The sequence below is a fragment of the Nelumbo nucifera genome, chromosome 3 (assembly GCF_055504915.1).
Source record: "Nelumbo nucifera cultivar China Antique chromosome 3, China Antique-T2T, whole genome shotgun sequence".
Taxonomy (NCBI): domain Eukaryota; kingdom Viridiplantae; phylum Streptophyta; class Magnoliopsida; order Proteales; family Nelumbonaceae; genus Nelumbo; species Nelumbo nucifera.
The window spans coordinates 53,046,313-53,069,332 of record NC_142651.1 but is presented as its reverse complement, the minus strand read 5'-3'; the positions used below and the strand labels follow the sequence as shown (position 1 = coordinate 53,069,332).

Below are 23,020 nucleotides of genomic sequence, written 5' to 3'. Positions count from 1 at the left end.
AATTGCAGCAGATAAGAGCCTATCAATCTCACAGACTGGAGAGGAGGAGAAAGAAAAGATCAAAGGTGTAAGTGGAGCCACTGTGTGTCCAAAGCTGGTATTAGATGGAACCTTGGAAGATTGGGAAAAGAGAAAGGTGATAAGATTCGAAGAGGAAGTGGTAGACTGGAATGGAGTTTTAGTTAATGTCATGGAGACGCTTCTGGTGATAGAACAAGCATTCATGATTCCGTTTGAGAATAAGGCAGCCATTTTGGATTTTGGTCGCTCTCTCGAGGTCACAGCAAGAATACAGACACGGGAGGGTTGGGCCTTGTCGCAGAAATGGAACCCTTCCTGCAATGAGTTTGAGTTGGAGGAAGTGGAGGCTACTCAAATAAAAATGATTGGGCTTCCGTTCAATCTATGGAAGCAGGAGATTTTCTCCCAAGTGGCAGTACTTTGTGGAGGGAAACTTGCAGCAGTGAATTTGTCTTCTCTTCAAGCGGCAAAAATCAAGGTGAAGGGCTCTAATCCGCAGCGGGTCCCAAGATCAGCCGAGATCTTCTCCGACTAGTGGTGGTGGAGAGTCTGGTTGGCACTGGAAGTTAAAACAATGTTGTGGGAGAAAGGTAATGAGGAAGGAGACGATGGTGACATGTCCAGAAGGCTGCCAGGTGGACATGAAGTTATGGAAGACCAGTTGCTCTCTGTCAGCTCTGTTTTAGAAGGTGGACTGTCGAACATTAAGCTGTTTGGCTCCAATTTGCCATTAAAAATGGGTTATTCAAATGTTTTTGAATTTCACCGGTCGATTGGCCTGAAGACTAAACCATCTTTTGTGGAAGTCTTAAGAAACGGAGTCAAAAAGGATGGGCCACAGGCTGAACCTGGGCCGAACCGGCAAGTCGGACCAGATTCTAATTCCCACCCACGTGATGACTTAAATGGCCCGTGCAAGGGCTTTAGTAAGGCAATGGGGGATGCTATTCATGCTCTATCATCGTCCCCATCGACCCAAGACAGTCGAACAGGCACGAAATCTTCAGTCACAATGGGCAATTCACAACAGACCTAATCCTCTCTATGAAAGGACTAACGTGGATTGGAAGGATGACGATGTAGAGGATCAGTGGGTCGACTGTGAAGACTCAGACGACAGCTTCTCTTCTGAAGACGATTCTAGCATTAGAAGTTTTGGAGATATAGTTCAGGTCAGCATGGAGAGTTAACAAGAGGAGATCACAAGGTGGAGATGTATCTCATTCAACTAAGAACAGAGTTGGTGATCTACGGCTGACACCGGTTAGTGGCTTCAAGGATCTTTCAAATTATTAGGAGGGGAATAAAGGTATCCAAGGGGGTAAGGAACTCATTCCAGATGAGAGACAAGAGCAACATGACAAGTTTGGTGTTTCAGCAGGGGAACCGGGAGGTTACAAAGGATATTCTGGATAGGGGTACAAGTACTGAGATGGCCAAGTCAAATACTCCTTCGAAGCCTTCCCAACAAATTAGAACTGAAGTTGGGGGTTTGGAGAGGCACCAAAAGGGAAAGGGCACCAAAGATCTTGTTACTAAAACGCTTGTCATATTTTCTTCTCAGCCTTCTGGTAACCTCGACAACTCTGTTGGTTTAGTTTTTTATATTAATATGTGTTTTATTGGTCCTACAAACTCTTCAACTCCCATCCTTGGTCACGATTTGCCCATAAATCTGCCAGCAGAAGGAGAGACGAATAGGGGATTAGGAGATGAAGTTGGTGAGAGAGAGATAACTGGAGATAAAGGAGGGATGGGTGTGTCTAGGGGTGAAAGGATGCAGAAAACTAAGGAAGGAGTAGTGACTGATAAGGGGTTGGCTACCAATGGGGAAAAAGAAATCACCAAAAGGATTCAATCCCAAGAAGGATCGAGTGACAAGGAGGCTGGGAGGGTCTTAGTTAAGGGGAAGAAAGAAAAGGAGGCGGGAGAGAGTAAAAGAAAACAAGAAGATCAGAGTGCAAGGGACTCGGTGGTGGACTTGGCTGATAAAATGGGGTTGAAAGTGGAAAAAATCAAAGAAATGAAACCTCAAAACAAAAGTAAGTAAAGAAAAGGGGGGCAAGAGGAGAAGGAAGCTAAATGAAGTTGAAAAACTCATTAGTGATGTGGAAGGGGATAAGGAGTTAAGTGCTAGGGGAGGGAGAAGGAGAGGGAGCCTATAAGCTAGATGAGAGATGGGGTCAGTTCTTGATGTGATCATGAAGATTATTAGTTGGAATGTAAGGGGATTAGGAAGTGCCACAAAAAAAGGAGTAAGCAAAGAGGTACTGAGGAAGGAGAGACCGGATTTTGTTCTAATTCAAGAATTCAAAATTCAGGAAGTAGGCAAGAAGTGGATAAGAAGCATGTGGGGAGAGAGGAATATTAATTGGAGCTTTGCTCCCTCTTGGGGTGCATTGGGGGGCATTATAACAATGTGGAGAGAAGAAGCAGTCCAATGTTTGGAAGAACTAGTAGGCAGATTCTCAGTTTCTATTAAGTCGAAGGGTGTGCAGGACAGATTTGAATGGGTTCTCACAAATGTCTATGGGCCAAACTCATATAGAGAAAGGAAGAAATTGTGGGAGGAGCTTGGGGATATTAGGGGACTCTAGGAGGACCTTGGTGTATAGGGGGATATTTCAATGTAGTAAGGTTTGTGCGTGAGATAACCGGGGGTAAGCAAAGAACTACATCAAGCATGAGAAAGTTCAATTCCTTTATTGAAGCTTTTGAGCTGAGAGATATTCCTCTAGGGCAATCTTGCTATACTTGGTCAAACCTTCAAACAACCCCTATTCTATCCAAGCTTGATAGATTTTTAGTTCACCTGATTGGGAAGAGTATTGGCCAGGGTTAGTTGGGAGAAATCTACCTAATATCACCTCAGACCATTGGCCCATTTGTTTGTTTGAGAGAATCAGCGATGGTGGCCCAACTCCATTCAGGAAAATATGTGGCTCACTCACCCAGATTTTAAAGAGAAAGTCAAGGTTTCGTGGAATAGTTTGGCCACGCCTTCAATGTGGGAAGGCCAAAAGTTCCTAAAGAAGCTCCAATTGTTGAAAAAGAAGATCAAGGAGTGGAATAGAGAGATGTTTGGAAGATAGGAGGAAAAGAAAGATGAGTTGATTTCTCAAATTGAGACAATGGATGGTAAAGAGGTAGAAGGAACTTTAAGTGAAGGTGAAAAGGAATTGAGATGGTATTTGAAGAAAGAGCTAGGGGAGTCAATTATTGAGAGAGGAAATATGTTGGAAGCTAAAGTCAAGAGAGAGATGGATCAAAGAAGGTGATGGAAATACAAAATTTTTCCATGCCATTGCAAATGGAAGGAGAAGGAAGTGCATGATTACTTCTTTAGTGGTGGGGGAAAGTGATATCATGGACCAAGGTGAGATTGCTAAAGCATTCTCAGAGCAGTTTAGGTCAATTTATAGAAGACCCCTAATTGAGAGGTGGAGGATTGAAGGCATTGATTGGGAGACATTGGGGGAGACTCAAGTCCAATTTCTGGAAAAAAGATTTGAAGAGGGAGAGATTAAGGAAGTAGTCTTTTCTATGAATAGATCAAAATCACCAAGACCCGATGGTTTCACAATGGCATTCTATCAAGACTGTTGGGACATAATTAAAGGAGATTTGATCAGAGTGTTCAATGAATTCTATAGAAGAGGGGTGATAAGTCCGGGAATGAACTCTACTTTTTTAGCACTAATCCCAAAGAAGAATACTGCCAACCAACTAGGGGATTCCAGGCCAATAAGTCTAATCACCAGGGGATTTCTCAAGCTCAAGGGGCCTTTGTGCAGGATAGAAAGAATATTGATCAAATATTAATTGCCAATGAATGCCTGAAGACTCAAAAGAGATTAAAGAGGAAAGGAGTGGCTATCAAACTGGATTTGGAAAAAGCCTATGATTTAGTGGATTGGAACTTCTTGATTGATATTATGAGGAGGTGTGACATTAGAAATTTGTGGTGTAAATGGATCAAGGGATGCTTACAAACTAGTCACTATTCAGTAATAGTTAATGAGACAGTGTATGATTTCTTTGAAGGATTCTGTGGGCTCAGGCAGGGTGACCCCCTTTGTCCCTTTCTATTTACTTTTGTTATGATTCGGCCTGCCTTGGAGTTATATCTGTCTGAGATCGATTATGTAGAAAGAGGTAGAAAGGTGGAAGAAAGAGAGAAAGAGAGAAAGGAGAAAATCTGGTTCGAACTGGAAGTCTCAAGAATCTTACTCCCAGTCGGCCAGACAGTACTTTTATTATTAAAAATAATTGAAAAGACATGTGTGCCCTTATTTAAGTAAGGAGCACTGGTTCTAACACAACATTACAAATCAGCAACATTAATCTAGGTATAAAGACAGAAATACCCCTACGCTAACACTCCCCCTCAAGCTGGTGAGTATATATCATATACTCCCAGCATGTTACATATGTAGTCCACTCTTCCCCGACTCAAGCCTTTTGTAAATAAGTCAGCCCACTGGTTTCCTGTATTAACATATGTAGTGTCTAGCTCTCCATTCAGCACCTTCTCCCTCACAAAGTGACAGTCAACTTCAATGTGCTTTATTCTTTCATGAAACACCGGATTAGAGGAAATATGAACTGCAGCCTGACTGTCACAATAGAGCTTCATTGGAGTGTTGATGTTGTATCCTACTTCCTGTAGAAGGTTCCTTAGCCACACTAATTCACAAGCGGTGTGCGCCATAGCCCTATATTCTGTTTCTGCACTACTTCTTGCCACAACCATCTGCTTCTTACTTTTCCATGTCACCAGGTTACCTCCCAGGAAAGTGCAATAGCCTGTGGTAGACTGCCTATCAGACATAGAACCGGCCCAGTCAGCATCAGAATACCCTTCTATTTCAAGTCTTCTACCACTCTTGTATATCAGACCACGACCCGGAGCCCCTTTTAAATACCTCACAATTCTCAAAACTGCATTCCAATGAGGAATCAGAGGTTTTTGCATGAACTGGCTTACCACACTAACTGCAAATGAGATGTTTGGTCTAGTAATGGTTAGGTAGTTCAGTTTACCCACAAGTCGTCGGTATCTACCAGGGTCTTCAAACACTTCACCCATATCACTACTTAGCCTGGTATTTGTGTCCATAGGTGTTTCAGTTGGTTTAGCACCCAACAAGCATGTTTCTTCTAGCAAATCAAGCACATATTTCCTCTGGCACAGATTAATACCATACTTGGATCTTGCTACCTCTATCCCCAAGAAATATTTCAGTTTACCAAGATCCTTTGTCTAAAAATGATCCTGCAGATAAGTCTTCAGCCTGTCAATACCCATGTTATCATTCCCAGTAATAACAATATCATCTACATACACCACCAACAGTATTTTTCCTCCCGGAGAGTCATGACTAAGTACAGAATGATCAACTTTGCACTGTTTCATACCAAACTTCTTTACTACCTCATTGAACCTACCAAACCATGCTCGAGGAGACTGTTTAAGCCCATATATAGCCTTCCTTAGTCTGCAAACCTTACCATCCTCCCCCTGAGCAACAAACCCTGGAGGTTGCTCCATGTAGACCTCTTCGAGTAAGTCACCATGCAAAAAGGCATTCTTGATATCAAGCTGATATAGCGGCCAGTCATACATGGTTGCAAGAGAGATTACAACACGAACTGACCCTATCTTAGCAACCGGTGAGAAGGTCTCTGTGTAGTCAATACCATAGGTTTGGGAGTACCCTTTTGCAACCAATCGCGCCTTCATGCGTTCAACACTACCAACAGGCAGATACTTAACCGTATAAACCCATTTACAACCAGCAGCTTGCTTCCTAGGAGGAAGAGCAGTGAGGTCCCAAGTATGATTATGATGAAGGGCAGAGGGTTCTTCTTCCATCGCTTGGCACCACCCTGGAGAGGCAAGGGCTTCATGGACATCCTTAGAGACAACAACTGATGATAACAAGGTGACAAACTGGCGATGAGAGGCGGAAAGGTGAGTAAGTGAAAATAATTAGAAATAGGATGAAGGGTGCAAATGTGTTTAACTTTCCACAAGGCAATGGGGAGATCAAGCTCAGATGCTGAGTGCGGGTCTAGTGCTAGATCTGTCGACGGAGATGTAGCCGGAGGAGGAGTAGCTGGTACACGTGGGCGATGTGTATACACATGACGGATAGGTGGGCGTTCAACAGGTTGTGGCACCGAAGGCAAGGGTTTGGTCACGGCTGGAACAAGGGGAAGAGGGTCGACAACGGGAAGTGGAAGAGGAGGAGGTGATGAGGAAGAAGCATCACCGAACCCCAAAAAGAATGGAGTAGACTCAAAGAAGGTGACATCAGCACACACAAAGGACCGTCGAGAACTAGGATGGTAACACCTATACCCTTTCTGGGTCCGAGAATAGCCAAGGAAGACGCACTTAAGAGAACGGGCATCGAACTTGTCATTCTCGGGACCCAGATTATGGACGAAGCAGACACACCCAAATACCCTAGGAGTAAGAAAAAACGGAGACAAAGCGGGAAACAAGACCGTAAACGGAGAATGACCATCAAGGATGAACGTGGGCATCCGATTAACAGAAAGCAAGAGGTAAGCACTGCATCACCCCAAAAGGGTTTGGGAACATGCATATGATGCATTAGGGATTGTGTTGTTTCCAGGAGATGGCAATTCTTTCTCTCAGCCACCCCGTTTTGTTGTGGGGTGTAGGTACATGAGGTCTGATGTATAATGTCGTGTTGGTCCAGGTATTCTTGAAATGATGAGGATAAATATTCACGGCCATTATCAGAACGGAAAACTTTGATGTGGGTACCAAATTGATTATGAATCTCGACATAAAATTTCTGAAAAATGGTAAACAATTCACTTCTTTCTTTCATTAGATAGAGCCACATCATCCTTGAAAAATCATCTACAAAAATGACAAAATATCTGTATCCATTATATGACATCACTTTATAAGGACCCCAAACATCTAAATGAATTAAAAAAAAGGACTCGACACATGGTTATCAACCCTAGAACTAAAGGGAACACGATGGTGTTTCCCAAACTGACACGACTCACAATCCAAAACAGAAAGCTGACTCAAAGAAGGAACCAAAGACTTCAAAACTTTTAGCGACGGATGGCCAAATCGGCAGTGCCACTGGAGAGGAGAAAGAGATGACTGGAGAGCTGTTGAAGTTCTGCCACAACCATCAAGATAATACAGTCCACCAGCTTCATGCCCTCCACCAATCTTCATCCCCGTCTTGAGATCCAGAAAAACACACATAGAAGGATAAAAAGTAATAGAGCAGTTAAGTGATTTGGTCAGCTTACTAACAGACATAAGATTAAAAGGCAATTTAGGAACATACAAAACTGAGGGATACAGGGTCTAGGTCAACATTACCAACACCACAAATTGAGGATGTGGAACCATTAGCAAGGGTGACAGATTGTGATGTTGAGCAATGAGACAAGGAAGAAAACACACCTAGAGTTCCAGTCATGTGATCAGAGGCTCCAGAGTCAATGATCCAGGGATTGGGTGTGGATGCCAGACAAGCCATACCTGAGTGAGCGAAAGTCGCCGTGTTCTGTTGTGATTGGATAAACCTCTCATATTCATCACGGGGAACACTCACCATCTCCTTCACGGGACCGTCTGTGGATGTAGGAGGTATCTGATCAAATGAATGATTCTCCTGTCTAAAGCTGGAACTGGAGTCACTGGTCGCGGCATGATTGGCCCAGGTTGAGGGTGGACCATGTAGATCATAACAATAGTTAATGGTATATCCATCCATACCACAATGAGTGCACTTCCTCGGGCCTGAGCCACGTCCTCTACCACGGGCTCCCCCTAAATCTCTGCCCCTAGTACGACCACCACCACGATTATAAGTAGGCCCACCATTGCCACTTCGGCCATACACAGAACCACTACTACCACCACATCTAGACTGAGCTCCCCGAACTCCACCTCTAGCACCACGGCCTCTCGATACAGCAAAGGCAGATCTATCTAAGATACTAGTAGATCTGATAGAAATCCTCCGGAGTCGAGAAAATACCTCTTCTAAGGAGGGGAGAGCTGATCCTCCTAATATCTGAGCCCATATTGGTTCATATTCAGACTTCAGTCCCACCAAAAATCTAGTCACATCAAGTTGTTCTCTCTGTTGTTGCTGAATCTTGACATCAGAAGTGAGAGGGTGATAGACATTCAACTCATTACGTATGTTTCTCATGCTGGCATAGTACTCCTCAAGACTTCGATTGCCCTATTGCAAATTAAAGTACTCTTGATACAACTGATACACTCTGATTGCATTGTCCTGACCCAAATACAATTTATTCGCATGGTCCCACACATCTTTGGCAGTGTCAAGAAACATGAAGTTTACACTAATCCTGGGTTCCATACTACTCCACAACCATGTGACGATCTGAGCATCCTCTTGCTCCCAGTCTTCATACTCGTGAGAGTCAATGGAGGGTTTCTCCTCTCTTATGTGTTTTACCTTCTTCTTTGCCTTCAGAAAGACTTCGACGAATTTAGCCCAAGGCACATAATTCTCTCCATTTAGTTTAATGAAGGTCATCTAAACATTCAGGTAGTCTGTAGGCACCATCACATTAGGTTTACAATCACTGCTATCTCCCATTCTGTTATCACCGATTCTGCACACTTGCTGAATTCTATTACCACTGAATTCTGCACACTGCACACAACTAGATCACACTCGTCACACTAATTTCAGCACTTGTTGTTGCTGAAAAGTGTGCTCTTTACACCACAAACCCTACTCCTACGGCTACCTGAAATCTCACCACTATATGATCACAACTCTTCCTTTGATATACACAAAAAACCAGCATAAACCCTAGCACACTACTATCTGAAACCCTAGCATATGGTCTGAAACACACTTCCTATTTGATCCATAACAAATATCATGCATAGAAATCTCTTACCTTATCACTGAAGGAACAACCACACGAGCAGGAAATCAGTCCACACAAGACAGCCACTACACCACACAAATCGGCCATCTATTCTTCATCGATTAGGGGAGGGCGATCTTAGAAACCACAGCAACCGACCACACAAGACTTGACTGAAGGCATAGAAACCTCCAAGGGAAGAGGGTGATCACTCCTTTTCAGCCCTTTCCCATATCTCCAGTCGAATACAGAAAAAACAAGAGAAACCCTAGATAGGGTGCACAGAGAATAGAAATCTAAACAGATTCAACCTGGCTTTGATACCATGTTATGATTCGGCCTGCCTTGGAGTTCTATCTGTCTGAGATCGGTTATGTAGAAAGAGGTAGAAAGGTGGAAGAAAGAGAGAAAAAGAGAGAAAGGAGAAAATCTGGTTCTAACACAACATTACAAATCAACAACATTAATCTAGGTATAAAGACAGAAATACCCCTAAGCTAACAACTTTGATTGCTGAAGCCCTAAGTAAATTGATTTCAAGAGCAAATTGCATGCAACTTTTAGGGGTTGGTCAGTTGGGGGGGATAATGTTTTGGTCACTCACAGTTGCAAATGATATTCTTATTTTTTGTGATGGAGAAAGTAGGGAGGGAGTAGAAAATCTGAGGCTGGTTGTGAAACTTTTTGAGAGGATGTCTAATTTGAGGATTAATTTGTCAAAGAGCTTATTGGTTGGAACCAACACTGAAGAGGATTCCCTAGGATGTGAGAAAGGTGAGTGGCCAATGGAATACTTGGGTTTACCCCTTGGAGACAACCCTAGATCTGCTAATTTTTGGTCTCCGGTGGTGGAAAGGATCGAGAAACGCTTGGCAACGTGGAAAAGGAACCATATCTCATTGGGGGGAGGGGGAGAATAACCCTAATTAAGTCTACTTTAGCAAATCTTCCAATTTACTACATGTCAGTGTTTAGGATGACACAAGGGATAGCGAGGAAAATTGAAAAAATCATGAGGGATTTTCTTTGGGAGCCAAGAGAAAAAAAAAAAAGGATCATTTGGTTAGATGGGAAAAAGTGAGGAAGTTGAAGGTGGAAGGGGGTTTGGAAATAGGTAATGTTAAACTGAAGAATCAGGCTTTGCTTTGCAAATGGCTTTAGAGATTTCCAAATGAAAATGAGAAATTATGGCACAAAGTGGTTGCAAGCATTCATGGCATGTCAAGCAACGGATGGGATGTTGGATGTCTCCGTAGGGCTACCTTGGCTGCTCCCTGGAAGGCCATCCATGATATTCTCCCTACCTTCCTAAATCATATCAGGTACAACTTGTCTTCTAGTAGTAAAATCAGATTTTGGGAGGATGTGTGGATTGGGGATACTCCTTTGGGTGAGAAATTTCCTTCTCTTTGTGATCTGTCCAGGTTCAAGGGTAAGCCCATTTCAGATTTCCTAAGTCAACCATCTCACCTTCCAGAGTTAAATTGGAACTTTAGCTTTAACAGGAACCTTAGAGAGTCTGAACTTCTTGCAGTGTCCGAACTGTTAGGATTGCTGAATTCAGTATTCTTGGGAGAAGGTGGGTCAGATTCTAGGATTTGGGGTCCTAATTCTGATGGGTCGTTTTCTTGTAAATCCCTTCTATATTCGTTGGTTGCCACACAATCTTCTCTTCCTTTCCCAGTTTTGATGCCCTCCTACTCCCCCTAAAATCAGTGCTTTTTGTTGGGAAGTATTTCATGGTTGTATTAATACCTTTGATGTACTTTAAAGGAAAAGACCAAATTGGTGCTTGTCCCCTAACTGGTGTGTCCTGTGTAAGTAGAGTGGTGAGACTGCTTTCCACCTTCTAATATCTTGCCCTTTTGTCAGTTTTATTTGGAATTGGTTTACTTCCTTTTTTGGGTGCAGGTGGTCTCTCCTGACAGGGTGGAAGGTTTATTCAGCCCTAATGGTATCAATGGCATGAAAAGGAGGGGTAGGATTCTATGGGGGTGTACTAGAGCAACAATACTTTGGACCGTTTCGAAGGAAAGAAATGATAGAATATTTAAAGGAAAAGAAAAATGCAAGGAAGCTTTTGTTGAAACAATAACATTGATGGTGGCACATTAGGTAAAAAGCTTAAAGTTGTTTTCAGCTTTTAAGGTCGAAGACTTTTTCAGGGTTTGGGGACTTATTGTTGCCTCATCATCTACAAGACAACAGTTTTTTGAGGCTTGGTCTCCTCCAACAGATGGTTGGAAGAAGCTGAACTTTGATGGGAGTTGTGTGGGTAACCCAGGTCCTTCAGGCATCGGGGGGGCCATTAGAGATGAAAATGGGCTCATTATTGCTCTGTACTCCGGTCCTGTGGAGGATGGTGATGTGGCAAGGGCAGAGTTTCTAGCTGCAGCATATGGGGTTGAGAAGGCTAAAGAGTTGGGTATTAATAGACTGATCATCGAGGGAGACTCAAAAACTGTGATAAAATGGTTGCAGAAAGGGGAAGAGGTGACATGGAAGTTGAAGAATGATTTCCGAAGATTTAAATGGATGTTAAGGAACATGTCAATCCAGGTGGGATGGGTTTGGAGATCTGCCAACAGTTTGGCAGATAGTTTAGCAAAGCAAGGGGTGGTTAAAAGAACACATGTTTTGGGCACATTTGTAACTCTGTCCTGGATCATCTTACTAAAGCTGATTTCTTTCACAACTTCTTGTTGTATCCTGAAGTTTTCTAATTAATGAAAATTTTTCAAAGTTATTGATCAAAAGAAAACATAAAATAGACAAGGAGGTTAGCCAAGGTGGATTTGATGCATGTAATTCTCCCCCCTGAAGAGATGTAATTCCTTTTCCATCCAGCAAGCCTTTTCTCAATTCTCTCCACCACAGGGTTCCAAAAGCTGACAGACCTCAGATTGTCGCCAAGAGGTAAACCAAAATATTATAAAGGCCACACACCTCAAAATCTCTGCAAATGCACCCAACTCCTCTTCAAAAACATTCATACCCACCACTGCACTCTTGTTCCAACCCCATTTGTATTTTCCCCATCACAAAAGAATCATCTGCAAACTGGAGATGGGAAACCACACTCTATTCCTTCCCACCACTCATCCTTTAAAGAGATGCAACTAGCTAGCCTTAAGAGATCAACCTACTCAGAACCTCTACCACCAAAATGAAAAGGAAAGGGAGAGGAGGTTTCCCTGTCTAAGGTGGCTTTTGTTTTGGATACATTTGCTGTCCTACATAGATGGGAAACAGCATATTATGGACATAAATACTAGAGATGGTCCCATGGATTCATGTACTTTGCAAAGAGTATATTTTTACACAGAGGGGCACACCAATCCAGTGTCGATCTTTAAAGTGCTGTCTGTTGTATCAAACTATGATGAGGGAGGTCAAGATCTTGCATCTATTCTTCCTCCACACCTTTTCCTCTTCTTTTTTTGATTAGTAACTGATAAGTTTATAGCAAATGCTAAAGAGTTGTCGAATTTCTGAAAGCCTATTCAATGCCTGAGTTTCCAGGGTTACCATGGCGGCATTCATTGAAATTGAGCTTTATTTTATGAAGTGCATGCAGTTCCCAAGATTTTTTTTTCATTTATTGAATGAGGAATTAGCAAACCATGGAATCTACCTACTACTATCCAAAACAAGAACCTATTGCTTCAATTTATCTCTCTTAGTTTCTTTTTGGCTTCAAACTTGTATCCAGTTCTATATCGAAAAGATAAATTAGTTATCATTTGATGCATCTTGACTATATGATTTTTATCTTTTTTATTATTTTGTAGTGATGGGCTTAATTTTGTAGAGCTAATTTTTCTCAATGTTTATTTATAATGTGCTAGGTTTGTAAGCCTAACTTGGAGTTTTTATCAACTTCATTTACTATCATATATTAATAACATTTGTATTTAGTGATGGGCTGTTCTATCAATGCTTCAACAGTTCTAAATAATTATTAGGATGAAATAGAAAAAGCACTTGTAAAAGTGGGAGCTGAGGGATGAGTTAATGGGCTTAGAGAAAGCAACTACAACAGAATAGCTAGTCTGGCAAAAACATGCAATACAAATGAAAGAAATTCAGTATCTTAGCTAAGGAGATCATCAGATATCATGCAACAAATGGCATACCTCTCCAAACGCACCCTTTCCTATCATTGTCAACAACTCAAAATCATCAGCACCCATTTTATGCCTCTGAAGGCGCATGTATTCTGTTTCCTTCTTCTCCAAATGTTTTAGTAGACTACTTTGCTCTTCCTCAGAAACATCAGCATCAGCTAATGTCTTCTCTAATATATTGCGTCTGATTAAAGACAAAGCATGGTTAAGTACTTAATTACTCAAAGTTCTAATAAATCAGGAAAGAAAATCAACAAGCATTATGCAACATACAAAGCTGTCAAGGCGACACCTAGGCGACTAGGAACTTTTCAAAGAGAGCCTCGCCCAAACGCCAGGAAAAAATATGTTAGGCGCATGCTTAGGGGACTGAAACTAATATATAATATATAATATTTATTAAATAAAATAAATATAAAATATATAATATTTTATTGGTTGGTTTTAGTTTTTATAATAGAACCTGTTGCATGTTATCGTGTTTTTGTTGCGAGGAAAGTAAAAAACAAAATTAATCTTCAAGGGCTTCACTTTGACAAATGAATCGAACCGAGGAAGAGGAGAGAACAACAGCCCTCCATCGTTCCCACACAGTCCATCTTTTGTTCTTAAATTTCTTGCATGTTTTCAGCTGTTTTTTTCTCATTATTGGTGTCTGAAACAGGAGCGGAATAGGGGCTCCACCCCTTCTTTTATTCTTCATATTCTTCCTTTATTTTAGTATTTTTTTCACCAGCTTTTCTGGGTCTAGAACAGGGGCTCCGTCCCTTCTTTTCTTCTTTTATTTTAATATTTTTTTCACCAGGCTTTCTGGGTCAAGAACAGGGGCTCCGCCCCCTACTTTTCTTCTTCATTTTCTTCTTTTATTTTAGTATTTGTTCCCTATGTTTTGTTGATCTAAAATAGGGGCTCCGCGCCCTTAAGTTCTTTTACGTTCTAACATCTAACTTGTAAGTTGCAACTCTAATATATTGTTTTGCCTACTTGAAGCAACACTGCAAGAAACACAAGCACAAAAGTGCAGAATACATAAAACCAAAAAAACTAGTTCAGAAGGGATAGAAATCCATTGGCTTCTTATTTTTAAATTCCATCACCTAGGCAAGGGCTAGGCGTCTGGGCGCCCCATGATCACCTAGCCTCACCTTGGCACCTTGAAAACTATGGCAATATAGATCTTCCAGAAAAGGTTTTTTTCGTTATAATGATTGATCAATAAAGATGCATAAAAGTACAAGTACTTGAGGAAACCTAACAAGTCAACTGGCTTTCTGTGAAAACCTAAAAATTCATAGGATTTTCATTTTTCTATCATATAGCAATATGGAACAAAAAAAAAGTCCAGATATTTCAAAACTAATAAGCCATTGAAGTTCTAAAAAGACAAATAGACACAGACACAGTGCTTTTGAAGGTGTCAGCTGCTTTGCTGGTAAAGTCTCTTGCTGGTTGTGGCAGCGATCTGGGATCGAATCCTGCCTTCATCAGGGTGGAGGAGATAGGGTTTTGGGGGACAGGTACCCACCATAATCTAGCTCATTTACTTGGAAAAAAAAAAACAGAAAAATAGAGTACAATCCTTTCATAGCTTTCTACCCATGGTTTCAAATGTTGCGAAATGTCGCTAATGTCACCCAACATATGTCGATGTCGAAGCTCACCGACATGAAAATGGATGGTAATATAAAAATTACATTATTTCAGTTGGCATTTCCTATATTTTAGAAATATCGACCAAATCGATCCAAATAACCAAAAAAAAGACAGTTTTTCCTTTTATGTCGACAGGATGTCGACTAATGTACATTAATAATATAATATATTATTATAATACAGTATATTAATATAAATTATTCCATTAATAATTTCTATTTAATATTTCAAATAAAATATTTATAAAAAAGAATTAACAAAATATAAAAACAAAAGAATAAATAAATTACTTTATAATATAAAACATAAAATATTTTTCAAGTAATAAAATATTAATTAGTTAGTATTTTTTAAAATATTTATTAAAATCAGAAAATGTTTACTAAATTTTATAATAAATCATATTCTACATTTAATATAAAAAAATCAGAATAAATTTATTAAATTTTATACTAAATTATAATTTATTATAAGTTTAGTATTAAAAATCATAATGAATTCATTAAGTTTTATAAGAAATCAGAATTTATCATAATCTTAATACTACAAAAAGGAGAATCAGTTTATTAAATTTATAATGAAACATAATGTATTTAGAATTTATAACAAATCAGAATTAAAAATATGAAAAAAAAAATATCAGATAACCTTGTAAAAACATCAAAATGCATAATAAATCGGTAAATCGTCATTTACTAATTTGTTATTGATCTTAGTTTCTTAGCTTTATATACTGGTTGGGAATAAGATAATAGTCTAGAAATATGTAATAATGCTTATTTTATCACTTTACAAAATATCATTGCATATTGCCACATATTTCATAATATTTCCACAATGTCTCTAATTTTTACAATATTTCCCCTCGACATTTCTGACATTTCCGACATTTGTCCTATATTTTGGTAAGCGACATTTCCATCGACATCGACATTTTAAACCTTGTTTTTACCCTAAAAAAGTCCAATGAACTGAAGGGAGTACCTAACTCATCTTTTTTTATTACAAACCCTTATATGTGCATCATAAAATAAGATGGTAATGTCAGCCATAAGAGAAAAGAGAAGAGAGAGAAATGAGAGAGATAAAAAAGTTTGGGAGAAGGATCAAGTGGGAGTGGTGGCACCCACTCTATTATTTTATTAGGGTGGACATAAAGATATGTACAAAGACATTGGGCTTGTTACCTCTGCACACAACTTGTTGTATATCTTCATTTTAAAATTAATGAATCAATTTTTGTGTTGCTGATAAAAAAAAAGATAAGTGCAAAGACCAAAGCATCTGACAATACATACAATTACAACACTCCCCCTCACGTTGGGTCATATATGTCATACATGCCCAACTTGACCAAAGCATCTGACAATACATACAAATACAACACTCCCCCTCACGTTGGGTCATATATGCCATACATGCCCAACTTGTTACAAAGCTCACAGTAACACAGGGTATGAATACTTTTTGTGTATACATTAACTAGTTAAACTTTGGAGCTTACATAAGGTAGACATTTCCACTTTCTAATGGAGTGCGCATCTACATTGATGTGCTTGGTTCAATCAGACTGAACCCAGTATTTTTAACATATGTGTCTATGCATAGGAAAGGCATGTATTAAGGCGTGTGTGTTGTCTGAACTCAGGAACAACCCCTTTCAAAAGGTACACGCATTGTGTGTCTTGCATCTCAGCCTAGGCAAACGCCTTTTATAAATATGTTTTTATGTGTTTTACACCTTTCTAATGGTTTATCAGCTTCCAAATTGCATTTTATTGCTGTTTGTACACTAGTTGGTCAATTAACTTATAGAATAAATAAAAACAAAGACTGTTTAAATACTTGAAGCCTTAGTTCTTGCACACAGGATCCCAAATAGCAAAATTTCCACTAAAAAAGCAACAACAATACAACTGATATCTGATTCCTAATCCTAAAATAGCATGAACTATGACTCACAAAATCAACCCTTTTACATATATAGACCAACGATTTAGGTTAGGGTGCTGCCCCAAACCCCCACATGGACTTGTTTGGGCTTGCCTCAAGGGGCTTTTATACAGGCAGAGGGACAATCTCCTAGGACTAGGAATGCAAGATGTTTAACATCCTAGCTACTTGAAGTAATGCAAGTAGGAGAAAAATAAACATACTCAAAGTTTCACAAGCTTGAATTGTTGAATGCCTAAAGTGCTTTGGTACAATCCATACTCAAAGTTTCAGGCACTAGAAGGCCCTTGCATTTTTCTTGCAACTTGTGCCTTTAAAACACTAACCAAAGCAGAATGTGAACTATACTTATCGCAGCCTTGTTGAACAACAGAGTTACACAAAGCTGGTTATAGGGAACCCCAACTTGTTCAACAAATTCCTTATCCATAGAACTTCACCTACGCCATGTGCCATAGCACAATACTCTGCCTCTGCACTTGATCTGGCCACAACCACCTTATTTTTAGTTTTTCACTTTGCCATGTTACCAAGTTTCCACATACAAATGATCAATAGTCAATAGTAGATCCACTGTCATCGATTGAGTCTACCTAATCAACATCGTTGCATGCCTCTACCTCTAATATGACTGTGCTTAGAAAAGAGAATACCTATCATAGGGTGCTTCTTTAAATAATTAAGCACCCTTTCAACAACAACAAAATATGAAATCCTAAGGGCATGTGTATACTCACTAAGAAATCTCTAAGCATGGTAATGTTTGCCATGGCCATGGACAAATATAAGAGTCGTCTCCCAATCAACCTCTGGAACTGCTTAACATCTGAAAATATTTCTCCCCTACTCTCCTCTAATTAATGATTAAGCTCCATGGGCGTATCAACTAGATGGGTCCTCCATGAAAAAGTATACATGGAACTTCCTCCTAGGTTCTATAGTGATGTAGCGAGGACGAAAGTATACAAACTTAATTAGTCCCTTTATGGATTCAAGCAATCCTTGAGAGCTTGATTTGATCGGCTTAAGAGTGATTTGGTGTGTTTAGAGTTTACTCAAGCTCAATCTTATCACACACTGTTCATCGAGAAGAAAGACTCCAGATTAACTGACTTAATTGTGTATCTTGATGATATAGTAGTAACAGGGAATGATGTACCAAAAATTGACGAATTGAAGGCCTTTCTTCATAGTGAATTTGAGATTAAGGACCTTGGTCATCTGTGATATTTTCTGGAAATAGAAGTTGCCAGGTCAAGGAGTGGAATATTTATTTCACGAAGTATGTGCTGAATTTGTTAAAAGAAACAGGACAATTGAGCGTTAAACCACAACCAATACTCTCATTGATCCAAACTGCAAGCTTTTAGTAGGACAGATACTAGAAGACAGGGGATGGTACCAATGTTTGGTTAGAAAGTAATTATATTTATAACTTTGTAAACTAGACCTGATATTTCATACGCTATCAATATTATTAGGCAGTACCTGCATGCTCCTAGAAACTCACATTTAGTAGCTCCTAAGAGGATTGTCGCATATCCAAAAGGACAGTTTAGTAGGAGAATTTTATTTGTAAAACATGACCAAATGAAGATTGAGGACAGCCTGTTAAAGAGTTCTTTGAGATGGACAGGTAGTGTGGGTTCCCAGATTTCATAGAATTTTAAATGACTGGGAAGTGGATCTCTTGGGAGGGCTGTTATGCAGTTTGATTGTTATCCAACCCAATCCTAATTCCAGGGATGTCAAGCTGTGGTCGAAAGGGAGGGAGGGTCGGTTTTCAGTCAGTTGTTGCTACAAGGTTTCTTTTGGTGAAGGCGAACAGGTCCCATGATTCTGGTTATGGAAGGTTCAGGCTCCTTCGAAGATCAAGTTCTTTGTCTGGTTGCCTGTTAGGGATAGGGTCCAGTCTGCTGAATATCCGTTCAGGCGTGGAATGGAGCTGGATACCACCTGTAGCCTATGTGGGGAAGGATCTGAATCCATCCATCATCTATTGATTCACTGTTCCTATACCTATCAGGTTTGGTGTCATTTCATTAGGTTGTTCCACCTAGTCTGGGTTCCCCCTGCCTCTGTGGCCAATTAAATCTCAGGCTGGAGGTTAAATTGGTTCTTGGACAAAGACCATTTCTTGTGGAATAGCCTGCCTTTTGCAGTCTTTTGGGTGTGCCTAGCAGCTCCAATGCAGTGGAGGTGGTCCTAGGGAAGGTGGAAAGGTTGCTTGAAGCTTTTTGTGGATGTGCCTAGCAGCTCTTTCTCTGATCATTGGTGGTCCATCATTTTTTGAGTTTTCTTTTAAAAAGCTCTCTTTGTATATGATCTGTGCATAGTTTAAGGCACACTTCTTTTTGTATATGATTGAGGGCTACTTGCCCTCCTCTTTTCTATTAATACAATACTTTTCTTATTACTTATCAATAAAAAAAAGATTGAGGCATTCATGAATGCTCTTTGGGCTGGATGTTTGGATGACAAGAGGTCCACATCAAGATACTATAAATTGGTTGGAGGAAATTTGGTGTTGTGGCGAAACAAGAAACAATTAGCTGCAGCTCGATCCTATGCAGAAGCAAAGTACATAGCTATGGCTCGTAATGCTTTTAAGATGCGTAATACTTTAAGTCAAATCACTATAAAGGAACTAGGTGCTGTTTATGAAAAAACAATGATGATCTACTATGATAATCAGAGCAATTAACATAGCCCATAACCCACTTCAACAAGACATAACAAAGCATATTGAAGTAGACAGACACTTCACCAGAGAAAGAATATTGTCTAGAGAGGTGTGCCTTCCTTTTGTGGCTTCACAAGAGCTGGGCATGATAAATCTCTATGCTCAACTTGACAAGGGAGTGTTGAGAAATGGGCTAATAATAGCTTGTTTTTCTTGGGGTTAGTTATTGACTTCTGACTTCTCTTGGGGTCTTCGATAGCTATGTTGACTTTATTACTTTTCGTGTTGTAACCTAGTTAGGGGCATATTTGTAATTTGTCTTTTGTTTCCAACAACTTATATAAATAGCAATGGGAAGCATAACAGCCCCCACAATTTGATTGTTCTCTCCCATCATTCTCTTCTCTTCTTCTCTTCTTCTCTTCTTCCTTCATTTCTTTCATTCTCTTCCTTAGTGCCATCACTTTTCTTATTTTTTTTTCTGCATTACAACTCAAGTAAATCATATGCACTTGCTTTAAGGGGTGAAGGTAGATCAAGTTTCCAGCTGGAATTGTTTGGAGCCCTCATAGTTCCAACAACAGTGACTTTCTTAATGTGGACCCCTTATTGGTCAAAGCTCTAACAATGAACCATCTCATGTCCCAGCACTCTCACAATTCAAATCGAGTGACTTATGTGTAAGGAGAGCAAGGAGTCAGTTCCCTTCTTTTTTGCCCCTTGTCTCAAAAAATCTGGTCCTATCATGTGAGGCTTCCTAGGCTGAGTTGGGCCATCCACTGTATCCTCACTGAACTGACAATAGCTCACACAGTTCACAGATTCAGTAGAAAAGGCCATATAATTTGGAATTTCCTTCCCTCCACAACTTGTTGGATAGTATAGAAAGAGACCAACCAGCATAGTTTTTTACAATAAGAGTTAGTTTTCTGGGTGCCATTGTGGCCAAGGTCTTCATCATAATATACTTTTCAGTCTTATATTTTAGTTGAGATAAAATTTTGGTTCTCCACCTTTAAGTTAGAAAAGTACCAAAGTACATTTTTATTGTATTTTTCCGTATAGCCTCTATGGTTCGATGATTATACTAGCAGGCTAAACTCATACAATTCACATAGGAGATTTTCCGACTTTCTTTATAATCAATACAATTACTACTTACTTATCACCCCAATACTACCCCACACAAAAGAAAAAAGACTCCATCAAATGTTTTCTTATTAATCCTTTGAATAAAATGGAGTATTTTTGGCTTATCACATTTGCAGGAACTACAATGCTACTCAAGTTGGTATTTAGATGGGACAAAATAAGCCATCAAAGTAGACAGTCCCATTATTATCTATCCTGTCACATTGATGTATTCTTCCTATATTATTTCAATAGATTTTCTTTTTTATTTATTACCAAAACAATATCAGAATATAATGCCTCAAATACCAAAGATAAGTTAAACCTCATCATGTAAGCAATAAGATCAAAGAGAAGTTAGGCCTGATTAACTACTCAAAACCCAAATAAAGCACGATGGTGAAAAATTAAAAAAAAAACAGTAGATGCACTGCTTGCTGAATTCATGAGTAGACATCCTCCAGATTTAATCATGAAAATGTAGTCCAGAATTAGTTATGGCACTCTCTGTTTAGCTTTCCTTGTGGCATTAAGCATGTATAACATAAAAGGGCCATGACGAACCATAAGAAGTAGGCAAAACATATAGATTTGCTTGCCCGTAAAGTATGCATAGTAAAGCTATACACAATAATCGGAATATATAAAGAATCAATGATAGCATAATCCACAAATAAGTAAATAAAAGATCAATGACAGACTTGATACTCTTCGTGAGTTTAAAATTTCTATTCTAACCTTTATGTTTGCAGCTTCAATAAATTTTTCTCAGTCAATTAAAAGAAAACCCACCATCTTCCATGCAAAAGAAAAACGAAAAAAAAAACAACCAGATGACAGAGAAAGATGGATAGGGTAGACATACCCAGTTGTACTAGTTATCAACAAAAAAAGGAAAAAAATAAACAAATGAAAACTAAAGTTTTTCAAGAATACTGGTTTTTTTTTCTAATTTGATTGATCAAAATCAATGAATACTAGTAAATTTATCTCAAGGGGAAAAAATTGAAAATTTTGGAAGCCATACCGCTCCTTCCTCTCCTGCAGGTTCTTCATCTGCTCCTTGTAATGGTTTTCTATGTACTGCTTTGCTGCTGCAACCTTCTGCTTTGTGACATTGGAAGGTGCTTCTTCACTGATAGGAGGCTTTGACCCTTCTTTACCAGGCGATTCCTTCTTTTTAGTTGAAGACTTCAATTTATCTCGAGATTGAAACTTATGGAACCAATTCCTTGCCGAATCCATTTCTCTAGTTTAAGATTAACAAGTACCTTAACAAGTCAAAACTAGCATCCATTCAACTTTTCATCCTTCTTTCTATCCAAATATAATAACAATCTCAATTCCTCTGGGCCCTCAACTCCAGAAAAAAACACCAGCTTCATTCGTTCCGCATTCGTAGTATCGAGATCAACTAGGTAAAGAAAATTTTGCAGTTTGGCAGAAGAAGATTTAAAATCACATATATCACTTACGTTGATCAAGGTTTCCACTTACTTCCAACAAATTTTCACTACAGGCTGTAACTATCCCACTTCAACAGCAAACCAATTAAAAATCCAAAAAGAAATTCAAATTCCACCGAGAGCAGCCGACGCGACAAAGATCGTCAGTTGATGACTCAATGCCAAGTGAAGGCAACCTTAGATTCCACTAAAAACCGACTTATTTGTCTGTCGAAATTCAATCACAGAACGAAGACCCGATCAATCAAAGACTCAAAATTCCGAAACCAGCATTTCACAGCTCTATAAGCAAATCACCACAATTCAGTTCAACACTCCAAATCCACCGATCCAGAGCCTTAGGGAACCAAATCTGCCAAAAGTTTGGGCCAAGAAACACGAGAAAGATATTCACTCAAACCCTAAAAACCCTAAAACAGGGAATTCAGACAAAACAGAACCAAACTGTAATCCGAAAAGAAAAGAGTGAAGTTGGTTGGAGGCAGAGAAATCAGGAGAGGAACTGGATTACCGCGTAATTGTCCGAGAAGAACATTGATCCGAGAACCTAGCAAACATGGGAATCGAACAGCCCCGCCATTTTCGCTGCATGGAAACAACTTAGACCTCTTTGTCCGCAGGATTCCCCACTCAAATCAAACTCAGATTTTAAATAGGTTTTCCTGTCTTCACACTTCATAGTTAACCATATTTATTATCCTAAATTTAATTTTTTTTATTTTTCCTTATCCATTTTCCTGTCTTCTCGCGATAATTTGGATGCCCTCGCAGCACCATTCTAAAACGCACCATATGCGTAATGCGCATTCCTTTTACAAATCAGTGATCCCGTACAAACGTGACTACACGAGCTTTCAGAACTCCAGATTATAGTCAGAGGAACAAACAATCGAGCAATCAACCAACAAGATTTCCATGAGTTCAGATTTTGTGTGGGCCATTATTGATTTGTTTGACCAATTTGGACTGACTAGAAGATCCGATCTTAGCCGCCCAATTGATCTCTAGCAAAATCAAGTCAAACTAAGCAATTGGATGACGCGGACACCAGAAGCGTAAGTTAG

General features: G+C 39.5%; 1 protein-coding gene across 3 annotated transcripts in view; it reads right to left on the bottom strand.

Annotated features, from left to right (window-relative positions):
• The window catches only part of LOC104600901 (uncharacterized), a 49,955-nt gene extending 27,298 nt beyond the window's left edge, over positions 1-22,657 (bottom strand). Inside the window, exons 1-3 of one of the 3 annotated variants that reach the window (XM_010264058.3) lie at positions 22,468-22,620; positions 21,518-22,308; positions 13,080-13,254 (exon numbers count right to left, since the gene is read on the bottom strand). In XM_010264058.3, the coding sequence (XP_010262360.1) occupies positions 13,080-13,254; positions 21,518-21,735 (393 nt within the window). In that variant the 5' untranslated portion in view covers positions 21,736-22,308; positions 22,468-22,620. Of the gene's footprint in view, positions 1-13,079; positions 13,255-21,517 lie in introns of all 3 variants that reach the window. The other 2 variants (XM_010264057.3, XM_010264059.3) reach the window with 2 other exon arrangements.
• Positions 22,658-23,020: the final 363 nt, after the last annotated feature.